Source organism: Amphiura filiformis, chromosome 11, assembly GCF_039555335.1.
Source record: "Amphiura filiformis chromosome 11, Afil_fr2py, whole genome shotgun sequence".
Taxonomy (NCBI): Eukaryota; Metazoa; Echinodermata; class Ophiuroidea; order Amphilepidida; family Amphiuridae; genus Amphiura; species Amphiura filiformis.
Genome location: NC_092638.1, coordinates 29,452,325 through 29,472,354, shown reverse-complemented (window position 1 = coordinate 29,472,354; position 20,030 = coordinate 29,452,325). Strand labels below are relative to the sequence as shown.

The 20,030-nt window shown below is 36.2% G+C and overlaps 1 protein-coding gene across 2 annotated transcripts in view; it reads left to right on the top strand.

The window, feature by feature from the left end:
• The window catches only part of LOC140164690 (uncharacterized), a 49,355-nt gene extending 29,677 nt beyond the window's left edge, over positions 1-19,678 (top strand). The window contains exons 5-9 of one of the 2 annotated variants that reach the window (XM_072188045.1): positions 3,921-4,284; positions 4,899-5,062; positions 5,952-6,122; positions 15,956-16,106; positions 16,554-19,678. In XM_072188045.1, coding sequence (XP_072044146.1) covers positions 3,921-4,284; positions 4,899-5,062; positions 5,952-6,122; positions 15,956-16,106; positions 16,554-17,917 — 2,214 coding nt within the window. In that variant the 3' untranslated portion in view covers positions 17,918-19,678. Of the gene's footprint in view, positions 1-3,920; positions 4,285-4,898; positions 5,063-5,951; positions 6,123-8,150; positions 8,293-10,704; positions 12,962-15,955; positions 16,107-16,553 lie in introns of those variants that run through there. The other variant, XM_072188046.1, reaches the window with a different exon arrangement.
• The last annotated feature ends 352 nt before the right edge of the window (positions 19,679-20,030 follow it).

Genomic DNA, 20,030 nt, shown 5'->3' with positions numbered 1-20,030 from the left:
TGTTTCATTTATTCATATTATTTACGTTTTATTTCTTTATCCATAATATTCTTTTAAGCTTTTCAGACAGCATGGAATTTTTGCATGCAAGCCAATTTTGATCACAAATGGTGAGTGTGTCAAATAAAATAATAATAAAAGACCTGCAATAAGGTCTTTTATGAAACTTCATGTATAGGCCAATCATTAATTCGAAAGGTCAATATGTTCATATTTTCCGCACAGCTACAAAAATTTTAAGTACATATCACTAGATTTGTAAAGTTTACTTCGAGGACAGTTAAATGTCAAAAATTTGAATTTTTAATAACTTGCCTTAAATGTATTGTATCGCAAATTAAAAAAAAAAAATCAAAATTTATGATATCAGTAGGGCATTCTTTTGATTCAGAAGGCAATTTTGGTCAGATGTGCTCTCAGGCAGCATAAAAAATATTGTTCAAAGGTGGATGACCGAGCCCTCAACGTCAAATCCACAATAACTGTAACTCACAAAAACAATCTTAACATTACGCAAGACTTGTACGACAAAACCATAACGAACGACTTGTTTGCAACACACCTACCACAAATGCTTGGTATTTTATCTAATTTATGCAGATTGTAAAAAAATAAAACTTGGTACGAACCTTTACTGTATAAAATTAAGAATTCCAGTTAAGCCTACAAAAAGGATATGATTAATGCATTACTGTATATGCATGTATTCTATTTTTGCCTTTGGTTATATCACTGTGACAGCTAGTCATATGCCAGACACCTGTTTGTATTGTTAAGGTGACGCTGACCTAATTAACACATGGCAATGGAAAACAAACATGTCTCAATCGTTTTACGATAATGTTGAAGAAGACTTGATTTAAGCGCAATGCTTTAATATACTACTCTACAACACACCATGACATAGGTTGTTTCACATGTTACATGATAATAAACATAGGTGTTTGGTTATTCTGCTCTCTTGCGTACAGCATCCCTGGTTACAATGTTGGGGGTTTTTTTTGTTGCTGTTGTTGTTTTTGCTTTTTTTAAATTGTATAATATTAGATGTTTGAAAACATTAATTACTATGTCTAAACCTTAAAAAGTTCCAGGTCTTATGATCGATTTTGAAAAGGCCTTTGACAAATCAGAACGGGAGTTTATTTAAACGCGTGTCAATGGAAAACAAACATGTCTCAATCGTTTTACGATAATGTTGAAGAAGACTTGATTTAAGCGCAATGCTTTAATAATTATACTACTCTACAACACACCATGACATAGGTTGTTTCACATGTTACATGATAATAAACATAGGTGTTTGGTTATTCTGCTCTCTTGCGTACAGCATCCCTGGTTACAATGTTGGGTTTTTTGTTGCTGTTGTTGTTTTTTGGGTTTTTTTAAATTAATTACTATGTCTAAACCTTAAAACGTTCCAGGTCTTATGATCGATTTTGAAAAGGCCTTTGACAAATCAGTACGGGAGTTTATTTAAACGCGTTTGAAGTATACAGTACATCATTATAGGAAATGATCAACTTATTTTGTGGTTTGATATTATACTATATAAGCAGTCAAAAGTCAAAGTGACCGATATTATTTTGTTTAAGTAAAATCAAAATATCCGTTTAGAGTTGTTACAATTTGGTCATCAGCCCTACCAGTCTTACAACTGTTTCTGCTTATGAAAGTGACCAAACCAAATACTTAAAATAAAGAATCAGTGAAATATTTATTATAAGCAAAAACGACGTTTTTTCCTGTCATATAAGGCAGAGGGAAGTTCTGTTTTTTAGCTTGTTAGTACCAGAAGTACAATTAAAATTAACCTTTATCGGTTGTTTACATTTTGGTAGTCAGACATACCAGCCTTACAACAGTTTCTGGTTATAAAATTGTCCAAACCAAATGCTCACAAATCCAGATAAAAATCTTCTAAAATATTTATTACATGTATCAGCCAAAACTTTTCCCAGTCATTTCCTGAGCTAGCATGTTAGACGATAGATGCAAGATATGTCACTCTCCTATGACGGGCGTTCGATACGCACTTTTGGAAATCTCTATTAGCAATATTAAGTCTCAGTTATTTCTTAATTTCTTAAATTAGTCTATATCTGCTAATGTAATTCAAAAATCCCATGTTGTTTATCGTAAAATATAAAAAGCAAGTTGCACAACTTAGTGTTTCCGCCTTAATTAAGCCACGTTTCACAGAAATAGTTCATTGTGTCAATTTTATCTTTGGGAAGAAATTAAGACTTTAAATTTTATTCGAAAGATGCCAAATACATTAGGTCACTGTAATTGCCTGCCACTTTACAGGTTATATCAAAATGATTGGTTCCCAGAAGTTTTGATTTATATTCGCCGTAGAAGTAGTGCTGCAACAGGATTATCCATAGCGATGGGTTTACACTATTTAGGAATGTATTGCCCTGCACACAGTATCATCGCCCCGATATCTTCATGGTATGCTGAATTCACTAGTTCTTCAACAGCCACACATGGCCATTTTGTTCCGACCTATTCAATAGTTTTGAGACCATGGGTCAAGGATCTAGACTATAGCCTGACAATGCCTGGTCACTGACCTCTGTAGATGTCACTGAGCCTGGTACGTCATCTGCTTTACACTACCCCTACCAGTGGTCTACACTGCGCTAGTACCTTGCTATGTTCTGTAACCCTGCAGGGTTGACGAATGAGGGCAGTAGTCAATACGCACGCTTACGACTATCATGCTCTTTCAACACACATATTCAAGTGCAAGCCTTACAATTGGGTTCTTTACAAACCAAAAATGACGGGAGATATTCATCCTTTTCTAACCCGGTATCTAAAGATCTATCGTCTGAAAATCAATACACGTGTATTGGTGTGCATAGCAGATACACGTGTATTGATTTAGTTAGAATATAATTATTTACCAGGCGTTGTCGCTGTGCTACACTACATGTATAAACAGGATGCACTTATCACTTGTGTTTGTGTGCAATGATAGATTGACTATGATACTGCTCTTTTCAAAGGTACATGGTGTAAAAGTTCTATAGAATTGCGATCCATGTCTTTATCATTCTACGGTGTAACGTCTAGTGCAGGGCAATACATTCAAAATTTACAATAGAGTAAACCCATTGCTATGATAATTAAACCTGTAACATCACTGCTTCTACGGCGAATTGAAAAGCCATTTTTTCCCTAAAGGAATCTTGGATCCTTTTGAATGTTTTAACTGTTTACAAACAATAATCTACTTATGAGATGGACCATGTTACATATTAATGTGCAAGTCTTGGCCATAATCATTGGAAAGTTATGAGTAACAATCCTTTTGATCCAGCCTGTATATCGCAGTTTATTAGTTCAACTGTGGAGACAAGGTCATTTATACTTAACGATTTGGAACACTGACAAAAGCAGCTAAGAATACTGCAAACGTGTTTACAAGTTACTAGTATTATATTGTAAACCAAAAATTATTGTCCAATTTCGAAAAGTACGATACTTTTGCTATTCAAACGAAATGAAAAACATGGGGTTTTCAAGTCAAACCTCCCAAAAGTTTCTTTTTCATGCGCGTTAAAAATATCTACATTCTTACTACAATTTCTACTTCTATAATTGTTCACACTAATTTACTAAACATCAAATATTGCAGAACATTTTAATCCTTAATGTAGGTTGGTTGTTTAGGGTTTGCACCATGAGGTATTTATGTGGCGCACCTGGAATGTTTGTGTTTGTGTTTTTTGTTTGTTTGTTTGGTGTTTTTTAATTTGCCAGAGAGGACCTGGAACAAGGAGTAAAGTATGGAGCATTGTTTATTTGTCGTAGTGCTTTATTTACCTACATTTTCATACTCTAGAATTTATAAAACAAGCTGTTAAAACTTTTAAAATAATATTTGTTTATTTTCTATTACATCACAGGGTGAACCTCAAACCCCAGGTTCCTCCAATGACCCATCGAGTCCATCATCCGGTTACGTCTCATCACCTTCTCCAACATCTTCACCAAGACACAGGCCAGCACTTATGCGTCATATAAGCTCAGTGTCAAGCACAAAATCTATGAAATCCATCTTTGGTAGTAGAGAAGTACTCAATGAGTTATTCCTAAGTGAACGAGGCACAAATAAAGGATTAAAGGCGGTGGCTGGTATCATTACAGGACTTATATTGGGAGTGATTTTGTTGGTCGGATTATATTATGGATTGGATTATGGAGTTATTCCAGCCGTTATTATCACCGCTGTGTCCACAGTGTTTATGTCAGTGTGTCTTGCATTCACAGGTGAGGCTACTTAAGAGAAAATCTTTTTAATACTTCCTTAACATATCCAATATGGCCGCCAATCAAAGGTGCCGAATTCTACATAGATGAAAAGCACTCATTATGTTTTACTGCCTGAGCAGAGAGAAAGTAAATTTATGATAATAATATAATTCGGCCTACTTTTACTGAATTTGGTCTGGCACAAACAAAAGTAAACTTACATACTTAAAGGGAGTCTCCGGAAATCTTAACATTATGCCTTATATATTAGAAAAATAATTATCAAGCACGAATCACATGGTTTTATTTAAAACAAACTCATATTGATCATAAAAACGAATAAAAACAGTCGGCTCTCAACACGCGATATTCAAAATTCCCGCGCTGAAATTGTATAAGTGCAATGACGTAATGGTTATTCGTGCTCAATTGTCGTCAGCCTTCATTGTATTACTGGGACGTCATTGCACTCGACAATTTCGGCGCCCGGAAATTTCTCTTCATAACCCGTGTTATTTTATGCATTTTACCTATACAAAATATGAAGCAACAAAGCAGGCGAGCATTTTAGCGTTTTAGGACTAAACCATATAGATATATGCCTTAGTCATAATATTAGTATTTTGTTACAGTGAGAGGAAGATGCGTGGCTTTGTTGATGGTCCCAACCCTATGCACACAACGTGGAAGAGCTGCATTCTTAGCCATTGTGGTGGCATTGCTTCTCAATGGACCAATCAATAACATCTTCATCAATGCCAATGAAGTGTCAACCTCCATGAGTTGCAGTGCAGAGGTAAGGATCAGTAAATTAGTAGAGAGGTTGCGATTTCCAAACGCCGTGATCGCGTACGCCCGTCTATCTATTCAAAATCACTCTCCAGTGACGGAGCGAGGTCGATTACTTAGCCAGCATTGACGTTTCTACACGTACGAAATCAACGTGTAGACAACGTAGAAAATGCACAAAATCTGTCTGTTTTATAATATTATAAAATTCATTCAAGGGTATTGAACATACGGAGGAAAGTCTAACTATTAATATGATGTTTTGTTTGTAAGAAATTACTATAATAAAGCAACAGTGAGGTGTGAACATTTGACTTCATTCATACGTGTGGTTTATACGTGTGGTTCATACGTGCAGATTGTCGATTGAAATGCGCGGGAGATAGGCCGTATAAAAAAGAGATTGCGTTTTTCATCTTTGATACAAACACACGGAGTATACGCACGGTGGACGTTGAATTGACAGTTTTGTACGGTGGTCACGTGGTTCATGCAACGTGACTTTCCCCGCGAAAAAGTATCATATCACATCAAAGAAGATGTAGCTGATAGGAAGATGTTTGTACATGTCCCAATTTCATTGAAGTAAAATTTCTGACCGCTACCCAGAATTTCTAGGGGGCGTGTGAAATTTTATAAATTGGTTACCACAAATCGATTGTGTTGTCACGATTTCTTTGGAAATGCATCGATTTTGAGAGTCAAATTTCAGGATGGTAATGAGATAAATATGATCGATTATATGATAGCAAAAACGTATAAACAATGAGGAAAATCCGGGTGGGGATGTGGCTGTCGATCAGGTTACGGACCTTTAACATCAAAATGTCATTAAGAATACCATAAATTGACACCATTGAAAATGTATTTTGCTTGTCCATTGCCTGACATTACAGCTTGCATACAACCAAAGCCAACAGATAAAGGAAGTAGCTGCGGAAGTATTTGATCAATACGTAAAGAACCTAGAAAAGACTGTCACTAACCTACAAGACTTAGCAGACGGGGTTCAAGGAGTATTTCAACCGATTGAAAATGGACTTGACGCGGTTCAAGGAGGACTTAACGTAAGTAACGGTTTAATGGCTTCGCAAAATTTAATATGAAATGATGTGTAGGCACCATTGAAAAGAATACCTACAGGTTATTCATAATAAATACTTTGAAAGATTGATTGACAATAGAGACTTAAATCTTATCAATTGAAACCCTTAAACACTAATTATAACGTAATACTATTATTATGTTAAAATAATTATGATGGTATTTTTCTTTATTCTTTATTATTTGCAACCATGTGGACCAAAATGAGTGAGTGTTAAGCTCATGTCAAAATTTGTTTTCGCGTCCGTGTATTGGTTTTCAATGTCAATGTAATGTTGTATCTTGTGTTTCTTATTAATTTTGTTACATGAAAACACACACACCTTCCCACCGCACCTACAGGTATTTGCCGGCAAACGGGATGTGTTTTGTTTCTGACTTTCTGCGCCTGTTAGGATATTAACATATCAACCAGGGAATGATTTTTATATCAATAATAGGGGACATACTCTCAATATGGGGACGCACTCTCAATATAAATTATTAGGATATTTGCAGTCATTGCACATTTCAGCTAAACGGGCACGGTCCCCGCCTGCAGTAACGTCCACGGTTGAAATGTAAAGTTTCATAAAAACGTCCACGTTTACCGGTAAAAACATACGCATATGCAAACACCCTCCCCCATACACACACCTGTATTTCAAAATGTCGATTTGGCAAACACATAAAACCGTAAAGTTCGTAAGTGCTCTAATTTTGTTATAAATGAAAACGTCATTTTATATGAAATTGGTATACTTGTGAAACAGAAAACGGTTAATGTTTTAATATTATCACACTCATATCATATCGGATAAAATGTATCCCGTCATCCTTTGCGCTGTACGTGAAGATGAGCAGATAGTAACACGTGACAGGTTAGTTGGCATGTACGATTGAATTGCATGACGTCATGAATGTACCCTCATGCATGGTCAAACTTGAGCAGCATGATTTGTATGTACCTTGGTTTTGATCTGTCCACGCGGGTATCGACTGCAGACGACAGATTTCATTTTGTTTTGAGAATTTTGTGTTTTAAAAATAATAAACAATCAGAATTATTAATTGCCATAACCATATATGGATTCAGCATAAAAAATGCATTAATATGAGTACAAATAAGCCTAGTATTGGTTTGGCGGTTCTTAAGGTAGCTCTTGATATTTTGAGAAAATATCTCAAAACTTGGACTTTTTATGTTGAAACCTATGGCTAGCACGCAGAGCATTAAAACTTCAGAAAAAGTTGCACAATATCTCTTTTCACTATGGTTCTATTGTTCTAAAATCCAATGAGAAAGAGATATAGTTTATAGTTTTATTAAGAAAAGTACTGATTTATTACATCAACTTTTTCATCCAAATGCATGTGATCTGTCATATTGCTGAATAGCTCATTAATTAAAGCCTTAATGTACGATTTCCGTCAAATTTTAATGTTGTTATTCTTTATTCAAAATGTTGCAATAATAATAATAATAACTGCTGGGAATGGTTGCTGTCCATTTTAAGTTGAAATAACAAGGTGAAGTGAAAGAAACCCAACTGGTTATTTTGACCATTTAACATGCAGTTCTATGGGAGGACATATTATCACAATTTTTAAAATATGATAATAATGTCGAACTTTGCTCTGTTGACCTACAAAGACAACAAATTTGGCCGATTCCATTTAGGTGCAAGTTGGGACATGTGTAAACATTACAAATATGCAAAAAAGTCAGGTTTGAAAAAAATTAACCAATTTCATATTATAAGATCGTACATTATGGCTTTAAATTATGTTTATTTTGACATTGCTTGTTGTGGATGCCTTACTTGAATCATAAATTACTTGGTGTGTCCAAACCCGAGTTTCAAACATAAGCATGCCACTTTCTTGAACTACATCGTGCCCTTAAATACCTTCGCACTTGCTTTATACTCTTAAGATTAATTTGCCCCGATCTTTTGATTATCTTAAAATGCAATTATTATAAGGGTTTTCAACCGTTGATTTCTTTTCAGGAGTTCAAGAAAGGCGTTATAGATGCCTTTGGAGATTGTGCCGGCATAGAGACGGAGGCAAGAGAAGACTGCACTAGCGCCACGTCCGATGAGCTTATCGAATTAAGAGCAGACTGCAGAAGGCAAGTCGGCAATACGCTCGGTAAGAATAAACTTGTTATGAATGTGCATGAACAACTTCACCCCCAACTTTTTTAACTCTCTCCACGCAGGTGTTGACTGCAGTTTTGTGAATTTCTTTTTTCAATTCCAAAATTTTAGAATTGTAAATTTTCATGTACATATTTAGAATCGGCATTAAAAATTAATTAAAATCATAAAAACAAGCCTAGCATTTTGTAGGAACGAAATTCAGCTAATGAAGTCCATATCTCGGGAATTGAATTTGCAGCAGCTATATATCTACTAAATTATTCCTTTCAATGGGCCCGGTTGGCTCCAAACAAAGGATTTGAACCGGTGTCCTTCATCGTAATCATGGCGCAGTGCAGTGCATTCAATCAAATGTTGTCATCAACCTATTTGATCGTAGTGTATTTGTTATGTGCTTTTGTTGAATGCATTTGAGTAGTTCGCCATATTTACGGTATGATACGTCATATGCACAACCTCTGTTGTTTATTCTATAACGTATTTGTATAGAGGCGGACTGCTCAAATGCATTCAACAAAAGCATGATTGCAATCTACCGCGACAGTTCGCACACATAACAAATACACTACGATCAAATATGTTGATGACAACATTTGATTGAATGAACTGCACTGCGCCATTAAGGATACCAGTTCAAATCCTTTGTTTGGAGCTAATCAATAAAAGCATGCAGGGCCTCTATTATATCAAGAAGAAAATACCAACTTTTGTATCCCCATTCAAAATGTTAACTCAAGCGTATACGCGCGCGACGTCAAACTTGTGATCGAATCTTGTTCAAAATGATACGTGCTGAACGATTGGCATTCAATTCGCTGTCAAAGTGACGGAATAATCGGAATAAAACTACCATAGCAATGGGGTAAAACAATTTTTGAATGTATCGCGCTGCACTACAAACAGGTTGTACTCATCACCTGTGTATGTCTGCAATCATAGATTGAATACAATACCGCTCCTTTCAAATATACTAATCTTACAGGTGCGAGTGATCAGCTTGATAGGTACCTTGTACCTATAGAGGTTATCCACTTTACTCATGCGTGACTTCTAACAAAAGGCGCTGATTCCCGTAGTATTCTTCATTCAAACCAATTCATTGTACGACCTCGAAGTTACCTGCGTGACTTTGGCGGGCTATTTTGAAGCAGTCATGGTTGTATAGACGAATCCAATTGCACGCATTCCTACACCTTAATGGCTGCCAAAGTTGGGTCCCCGTCGGCTCCATCTCACCTAAAATGTGAAATGATGCGGCCTTGGAGGGTATTCTAAACTGCATTCTATCACCTGTGTTACACGTAGACAAAAGAATAATGACAGTGTACAACACAAAAGAATCTAACATCGAATTTTAAGCGTCTTTAATCCACCCAATTGGGCAGTCACTACACCAGTTTGGTGCATGCGGGGACCCGTCATGGCCGACCAAATCCTGACCATGACTTGGCTCGTTGGATTCGTCTATAGTGGTGTACGGTATTTATACGGTATCCTTATACGCATATGGGATTAGGATGGAATGTGACTTATCCGTTATCTCGGCTGTTTATAGTGGCAACCAATAGCGCTATTCTGAATCCGAGGTGGTTGAACTCGGCGTGTTCGAGGTCACCGCAATGCAATGTGGGAGGCACAAATATTTTCACAGTTTCAAATAGTTTGCCGTCGCAACGATACCGGCCTATTTTTTAACATTATTGCTACAGTACTGTACCATATTTGTAGGTGATGTGTTATTACAGTGATAAATTTGAGCTGGGAGAGTTATACAACCCTGTTCCACTTCCTTGAATAACGGTATCGTTAATCCCTGTCTGTTTATAGTGGCCGTATACGGAATGAATATACTGCAATATCCATCGATATCGAAGGATATCAGTTCCGTATAATATGTGCGGCAAATAGCGCTATTGGTCTGTTTATAGTGGCGACCAATACCGTATAAGATGTACTTATACTCTAAATACCGGATAATCTGGCTCACTATAAACACGCTCACTGTTGCACAATGCAGGTTCTTCTTTTGAAAGTCCTAAACAAGATATAGTAGTCGCTGATAGGATATGCAACTTATAGAACACGGATAACCTCTATAGCTCTTCCTAACGTACCCTGAGCATTTGCCCTGCTTTTTATATTTAAATGGAACACGATAACACTATGCAAATGTTAATTATTATGCTCGATACCATTTATTACATCCCCAAGATACGATTAAAATGCCTTCCCGGGCACCGGGAGTGCTATAGGATCTTACTCGACGTGATGCCTTTTTAAAGAAATGTCGAAGAAGATGTCATGGGCCTATTTTTAAGGCACAGAAAGTTATTCTTGCTCAATAGAAGAAGTATTATTTTGTTCCGTTTTCTACTAACACGCTCCTTTCTATTTGTTTCAGATACTGTGTGTGACCTATTCAGCGAGTTAGCAAAGATTACAAACGCCTTATGCAATGGCTATGCTACCGGTGCTACGGCCCTTTGTCAGGTTCCCGCGTTCTTGGTGGACACTGTAGATCTACTAAACGCTGAAATCAACCAGGTCTACGATCAGTTTAAAACAGATATCGACTTCTTACCATATTTTGAGCAGCGAGGCAACCAAAGTAACACGTTTGAAAGCATTCAAGAAGCTATTGAAGAAGACATTGATTATGGCCTTGAAATCATTTACTATATATTCTCAATTCTCGACAAATTAGTCGCTCTGTCGGTAGTTTATCTCCTATATAGATCTTACATGTATCATACAGCATATCGTACCAAGGATAAATTTGATAACTTTTATATCACTGAACAATTTAAGGAATTAGATATGAAAAGAAAAGAGAGGGGTAAAAAGACATTGTTACCTTTGAAAAAATCCGAAAAAGTGCGCTTGATTGATGTCACGTCATTGAGACTCAGTAAGCCTGAAAAAGGGTTATTTAAACTTGGTTTGGTTAATCTTATGGCGCACATCTGCATTGCAACCATTCTTATTCTGGTCGATTACGGCTTGTATTGGTTATTGCTAGTTATACGAAAACATGGCTCCATACAAGTGGATTTATCAGGAGAAAGTGGGGTGACGCTAGAAATTTCTGGAGACAGTGCATTATCTAATTTCATTCGTGAAGCATTCTCGTTCGATTTAGATAACAGCTTCGATATATCTTATGATAACACCCAATGTCTGCCAAATGGTAAAGCACCGAATCCCGTATTGGCGGCCGGTATAGGTATCTGCTACTTAATAGCAATATTCATGGTACTATTTCAAGCATATGCACTCAGATTACGGCGACGTGTTGCTGCATATTTCTACCCAGAGCGCGAGCTGGAACGGCTTTATTTTATCTACAACGACACACTAAAGAAACGTCAAACGTTATTCAAGTTTCTGAAGGATATAATAAAACAGAAGAAAAAAGAACATGATGCAACACAACAAGTCAGCATTCGTGTTTATCTGGCAGACCGTTATCCAATCTGCAAGAAGATCTTCAAGATCCTGCATATTTCCAAAGAGCAGAAGTTGTGTTTTGGATGTGACAGTGATGATGATGGCACCTTCAAGCAATGTGGAAGCAACAAGTGCGCGGGACGTTATTGCGACGAGTGTCTGAAAGTAACAAATAATACATGCACAATTTGTGGTGAAGGTTTTGAAGACATTTACGAAACTATTGAAGAAAGCAGTGAATCGCGGTTCTAATTATTATCATTTTCTTGCTTAAAGACTGAAAAAGGTATTCCGAAGTTCACGCCGTACATTTAATTTCATCATGTTGCTCACCTCACGCTGATATACGAGTACCACATAAAGAAATAATGTGTAAGGAACCAATAGGTTTCACGCTAGGATATAGAGCTCGTGAATCAGAACAAACACATCTGATATTAATGATACGTGGACACTGAATACAAACAACCGTGTTTACTACGAAGAACCAGTAGTACCCTTTCTATAATAATTTATTATAATTGGTTTGAACGGACCATTACCATAGAGTTATAGTATACAAGGAATACAAAATATATACATAAAGTTTGATAACAAACAACAGCATATATATTCTTTGGAACCTCTAAATAATAATACTTAAGGCACCACATCCAATTTGGTCCTATAGAACTATCGGTGCCCGGTTAGGTACCGATGACTTTTAACATCGCTCCCTGGAGATTGTAATACATTGTATCAAGCATAATAATTAACAGTTACATAGTGTTATTGTTTTTCATTTAAAAAACAAATGCACTGTACAAATGTTCAGGGTACGGTTAAAAGTATCATCGTTACCTCTTCGGGTACCGAGAGCGCTATAGGACCAAAAAGATGTTGTGCCTAAGCCTTACTCAGAAACAGAACAACACTAATATAAGTAAAGGCAACTATACAAACAGCAAAGCAAAGAGTACTAATAATTTTAACATAGTACTATTAAAAATATAAGTAATATTTTAGCAAACCAAAGGCTGAGCAGTACCTTTATCTTTTTGATACACATAATTTTATACAGTACCTCATGTAAGAACTTCTAAATAATGTTTTGTATGCAACAATATAGTTTTTGTATGCAACAATATAGTTTTAATTTCTTTATGTTTATGTCAGCAAAATATTGTACTTTTGATACAGAATAATCAGCAATAAATTGACATGATAAAGTGTATGTTCAAATTGGCTTATTTTCCTATTTTTACCATATGTTATTAATGTATTGATATGGCTGCCAGGACCTGCCCCGGACCCGCAGAAGGGGTTGATAACCGAACAGTAGTGGCATCAGAAGGACAAGGGAGTGAACTATGTGGCAAAAATATGAACATATGCCTAAAATTGGACAATTTAGGGCCATTTCTGAATCCTGGGGCAGCGGAAGGGGGTATGTCTCCCAAGTTCCTGTCCCGTGGCGCCGCCACTTGGCTCGATAGAATATAGATATTATATTGACGTCGTGGTCTCACGAAATTGTCACGAAGTGAACTAAAGAAATAGTTTTAAATATCTGCGGTCAAAGCTACGATCGTTACTTGTTTTCTGTATTTCGAGTTACTTATCCACAGATGTTAATTTCAGCAAGTGGCTTCCAGTTTCAATGCATTTTTGTCATTTGTAAATATTTAAACAAAACTAAGCTTACAGTTTGTCCACTCTGAAGTACAAAGTGACAACGCGCGCGTGTACAGCGCGTAAACAGTGCGCAGTGCTGCATCTCTGCTGAGGTATACGTGCCTTCAAAGTCGGCATAATGTGTGCGTCCGCGTCGGTACTTTGTACTTCAGTAGACTGACTGTAGTCTTCATTTCAAAGTTGACCATTGAACTTGAAAATCAGTATTTTTTTTTAATTATCAGGAGATAATATTAAGTATTTCATATCACCTCTTTTTCAACATACATGACATGATAACATACCGTAAAACCTCGTCTACAAGCATATATGGTGTTTTTGATGAAAGCTTAATTAAGACGATACATGCGTAAATATACCAATACAAGAAATGGCCTTACAATAATACTTGTTTGTATTTATGCTTGGATCTGTAATTTATTTGCTCAAATTCCATAATGGCGCCTGGATTAATTGAGCTTTCATCAGAAGCACTCTATATGCTTGTAGACGAGGTTTTACGGTAGTTTGCTTGATATGATGCCAATTATTGAACGTGTGAGAAAAATTCTATGTCTTGTCCTGTTTTGTTTTGTGGATTGACATTGTTGCTTTTCAAAACATTACAATTTTACTTTTGTTTTAAAATGTCACCATTTTGGGATTGGTTTTTTAATGTTGCCATTGTTTTGTTGTTATTCTTTCGGTTAGTTTGTTTTTGTACCATTTCTTTGTTTTTCCTTTAGTATGTGTGTATTCTCGTTGTGTGTGAAGACCTGCCACGACGTATTCTGTGTTTTAAGTACATTTTTAGTGTTTTTATCAAAACAGTGCTAACTATCGAACAGTCGAAGTATTGCATAATAATAACATCCCAGCACAATGGCTGTTGTGGTTAATCGCATTATCTCCCTATGGCGGAAGAAAGCTTTCCGATTTGTTTAAGGGGTGGGGTATGAACGTTTGGACAGTATTTATTTTGGGACATTAGAGCACATCAGACATATCAATTGCATTCTGAATACGAAGAATGTCATTCTGATATCAAATAATTTTGGTTTTTGAAATTCGCAATTTAATACACATTTTATGGCAAATCATTAAAATTGATATTTTTGATATTTAACAGTACTCGAAGTAAACTTTATAAATCTGATGATTTATACTTAACGAGTATGTAGGTGGGATGAAATGCCGACGATCAATTGAAAATTTTGACCTTTTGTATTGAAGATATGGATTTTTTCCCAAAACACCAAAAAAATTAGGTCTTTTGGGAAAAAAATCTATATCTTCAATATGAAAGGTCAAAATTTTCAATTGACCGTCGGCTTTTCCTCCCTGCTACATACACTTTAAGAATATATCATTAGATTTATATAATTTACTTCGAGGACTGTTATATATCAAAAATTTGAAAAATATCAAATTTTTATAATTTGTCATAAAATTGGTATTATATTGTGATTTTCAAAAAATGAAAATTATTTGATATCAGAAAGACATGCTTCGTATTCAGAATGCAATTCGATAGGTCTGAGGTGCTCTCATGTCCCTCAAAAAATACTGTCGAAACGCAATAAACGCTCATTTTAGATCCCTTAATTCAAAATGGATACGTTCAATGTTCAAAAGCTTACCCAGATCCATGATTGAACAAATTCATCAGGATCGGTAGAGTAAACACAGTAGATAAGGTTCTTAGTATCTGATCCAGAATGTTCACTTACTTGTGTACGTTTTAACAACACAGGTTGTCTTTATCAACACTTAATGGTAGTGACTGCTATTTACCGACGCTAGAAGTAGTTCCTTGGCGTTTCCAGTTGGTTTTCCTCCAAGGGATTTTTTAGATCCCTGTTTCAGAAACTCATCAAATATGTGAGATAGTTTGTACTGTCATTCGTCTCTATTCATGATGGAGCCCCTTCTCTTTTGATTCTGTCGACGACATGGTCAGTAATGGCCGATTTGTGCGCATTTGTTAGCAATTCCTTTCTACCTGCTCTGGTGGTTACCGTTTTGCTTATTTTCTATGCCTCACTTCTGTGTTCTTCAAGTCACGTGCCAAACTTTCTACCTGTTTCACCTATTATGAAGGATAAACCATCAAGTGTTGATAAAGACAGCAGGTGTTGCTGAAACGTACACAAGTGAACCTTCTGGATCAGATACTAAGAATCTCATCTACTGAGTTTACCCGGATCCAACAAATGAATCAACTGTAGGCATTTATACAGATCCAAATTATATTGACAGTTGTAAGATATGTGATTTCTTAACATTTACAATTTCTCATTATATCACATCATGCTGTTGTACAAAGGTCAAAGGTCTTACTTTCCATATTTGGCGTTGTTCAGTGACAGATAAAGAACGACTGAAAACTAAACGAATAGATTCCATTTTCTTTTTTAAATAAAGATCTAAAAATGTAATGTTTGAGTAAAGCATAATAACCTATTTTTTACTATTGTAAAACTTCGTTTCATTAATTTTTTTGTAACGCGTTCTAACCGTTATCAAAATTGTATTATTTTTTCCTGTTGTAGGCGGCGTCCGATGTGTTATCTGAAGCGAGTCGTCGTTGTCGGCAAGTGATAACAGGGGCATATCTAGACTGCACGAACAGCCTAAATCAAGCTTACAGAGACTGCAAACGAGAATTATCGGCATCGAAAGCATTTAAAGGATCAAATATAGGTAAAATTACTGCAAAGTACTGTCAGGATCTAACCAAACGTCTGGCCTCGAATGGGGCGCGGCAATCGTATATATAGACCATTCTTTGATTGGCAGTTCATGAACAATGAGGGGGTAAAATGACACTCTTGATTACCGTATTTTGCGAGAATTAAAAGTGTAAATGAAATATTTCTGACACCCAAAGTGCCACATTTTAACTGTCTTTAATAAATAATGAAATGGTCGAATATAATTTACTTTCTTAGGAAAGAAATCGAGATATTATTTTAGTGTAGTGGAACAGTATATTTCGACAATCACACGAACAGACAGAAGAAAACGAAAACAATATCTCGATTTCTTTCCTAAGAAAGCAAACAAATAGTGTCTGCGTAGGTTTATGGTGTCCACCCATAGTATTGCACAGTAATTTATTTCGATTTCTTTCCTTTCTTATATCTGTAGAGGCCATCTGTGAGGTAGTGAATCTGGGAGGTGCTTGTAAACTGTTACGTGTAGAAGGTCTCTGTGAAGCACCGGCATTGATGGATCAGTGGGTCGATGATGCAGCTCGGAGAACATTGCAGGCGCTACAAGATATGCGATCGTCATTTGAGGTCGACGTGGACTTCAGTTTATACTGGGCGGAAAGAATGAACACCAGTCGATCTTTTGCATCCGTACAAGAAGCAGTTGAAAAAGAACTTGATGAAAAGATCGAATACATGGATTTGGCTTTCTCAATAGCAAATAAATTGTTGGCTCTGTCCGTGTTGTGGTTATGCTTTCAATCGTATCAATATCACATGAAATACCGCACTAAAGATCGGTTTGATAATTTCTATGTCACAAAAGAGTTTAAGAAACTGGATGCAAAACGGAAGGAACAAGGAAGGCCTTCATTGTTGCCATTGAAGAAATCAGAAAAAGTTCGATTGATCGATTTGACACAGTTCTCATTGAGTAAGCCAGAAAAAGGACTATTCAAATTAGGGCTACTTACGGTTATTATGCATTCGTTAATCGCTGGTTTGCTTATCCTCATCGATTATGCTCTCTTTGCTTTGCTGGCGTTGATAACTCGCCACGGCCAAGTGAAGAGTGAAGTTTCAGCAGAACACGCTACGGAAATCAACGTCAAAGGTAATGGCGCAGTTGCCACTTTCATCCAGAGAACTTTCATCGAGAGCTTTGAAGCTGCTAGTAAGTTCAATTCCACTATCGACTCGAATTTATGTCTTCCAAAACCAACCCAACCGAATGAGTATCTCTCAATTGCTATTGGCTCTTTATATCTTATTGCAATCTTAACCGTACTTTTCCAAGCTTACGCACTGCGTCTTCGAAGGCGCATTGCCGCTTTCTTCTATCCTGAAAGAGAACTTGAAAGGCTTTATTATTTGTACAACCACACACTGCATAAAAGACAAAGCCTTGCTAATTTCCTCCAGGATAAAGTTAAACAGCATCAGCATGAACTTGAAGCTTCTCGACAGGTAAGCTTCATGGCATATTTAGCTATTCGCTACCCACGTTCGCAAAGATTTTTCAAACTATTTGGAATGGAAAAACGCATTTGCTTAGGCTGTGCCAGTGAAGACGAACACGATACATACAAACAGTGTGCAACGCATAAATGTCCTGGCCGCTATTGCTTCGAGTGTTTTCAAGAAATTGCCGGTATTTGTTCTCTTTGTGAGGGCATTATAGAAGAAGCTTGTGAAGAAGCAACTCTTCTGGATGAAGTGAAGAAACCCAAAGAGGATCCCGACATCTACGATTGGCATTATAAATATTATGACCAAAATCAAGAGAAAATCATGAAGTGATTTGTGTATTAATGAAACATCAAGTGTTAATATGTATGCCATCATGCAGGTGCTCATCTGAAGATGAATCTATATTAATGGGGTAATTGTATTTTCTAAGCACATAAAAATGTCACCGATTTATCAATATAGATGTGCAGTGTGCCACCCATGTATCTGTATTGTTGAACCCGGTAACTGGGCAAAAGGTGTACTTGATGATGATGGTAGACATAAGACACTGATGATGATTTGACTATTACTGTATTCTCAACAATAGGACACATTATATGACATTAACGATGAGTTGATCATAATCACCTGTGACAAAGTTCAATGACAGACTGGCATGGCTCTTCCAGATCTACTTTCAGATCTACATTATATATTATCATGATTATCAAATCAGTTTGTTGCAATTTGAGTATGTGTGTTTCTATATTTTACTGGGAAATTAAGCTTATGAGATGATGTACCAACCAACCAGCCAACCGACCAAAGAGTATGGTAAAACTCGCTTTACACATGGCGAAGCTCAACATGGGAAAAGACCATATAATGTCTGAGGTTGTAACATACGTTTTCGTATGTTTACAATGACAGTGCAGATGTGATTTGGAAGTTGAAGTACAGTGCTCAAAAAATAAGGTACCAGTTATATCCAGCCCTGTAGCGCTTTAGCTCTGATTTAAGACTTTATTTGTTTAAATATGATGCGATCAAGCAAAATCATTCGGAACTCAGATATATTTAATTTTCATTTTCTTATAGGATAGTAAAAAGCATTTACAAAGCTGCATTTTGCAGAAAATCCCATTGAAATTGAACAACAAGTTTCAACGATATGGCCAATTGGGTTTTTTTACCAAAACAACAGGAAAGAAAAGGAAATATTTCCTTTGTTTGGCTATATGTCAAAATCAATATTTCCGTGTTCCGACTGATTTTGCTTGATCGGATCACAAACCTACGAAAGGAACGAAATCAAAATTTTCACTTTTATGTGCTAATCAATGGAATCAAAATAACGCTTTATGTACAACTCAAAAGGGCATGCACCTTTCATGGGGATTTTAATCGTGTCTTTATTTCTTGAACGATTTTTAAAAATGGGGTCTTTAATCCGAGCTAAAAGATGCAGCAATTGGCTGCTGATTCCAATTATGACACATCTGTCTTTGTTTAGAATAAACAGGGATGAATGTTACCTTAATTATTTTGCGCACTGTATATGCATCTTACGATTGAATTGATGCGATGATGAAGTGGAATTCTGAACCCGAAAGAACCACTTTGACTTGTAAGTAATGACACTTCCCGTATAACTGCATTCACAATCAAATTCCTTTTTCCATCAGAAACTCATGTATGCAAATCTTCATAATTGTATCAAATATCAGTGTATTCAAAACAGTGTATTCAATGTTTGTAACGACTCAATGTATTGTTTTAAAAAAGTCAACTCACCCCATTTTAAACCAAATACCAATGCAATATGTATTCAAATTTTCATTGTATTCAAAATTCTTGCATTTGTATTCAAAACTTAAAGTTTTCAAAACCGAGTTCATTGTATTCAAAAATTATATCAGGATTCAAAATTACAATCAATCACATATTCTTTGCTTTTGTGAAAAAAGATTGGTATTGTTATACATTTTAAACTTGTATTAAAAAAAGCAAAATTGCAATGACTATATTTTATTATGTACATGAACTGTATTATAGTGCATTTAAATAATTGGTAAAGAAGGTGCAATAAAATATACTTTTTATACATTACGATGTGAGTTCTAATTACAGTTTCTTATCTTTGCCTTACAAGGTTTAGAAAAGGTGTACTTGATTATGCCTAGACTTTCCCACAGTCTCGATTCCGTCTTTGGGTAATGGAGCAATACATAGACCTACGACAAAACCTAAAGTAATATGATATGTTGCCGGCTCTATCATGCCACTCGCCGCCTGTATTTTGGGTTAATTAATAATGATATAGTCTACATTACCAGTCGTTATCCACGGGTCTGAGGGAGAGTCTAGATTATGCCAAGGGCAATTAAGTCTTGAACACAACTATTTCGTGTTTTTTCAGTAGCGTACATTTCTTGTGGAAATTCATGGATTTGGTGGATGG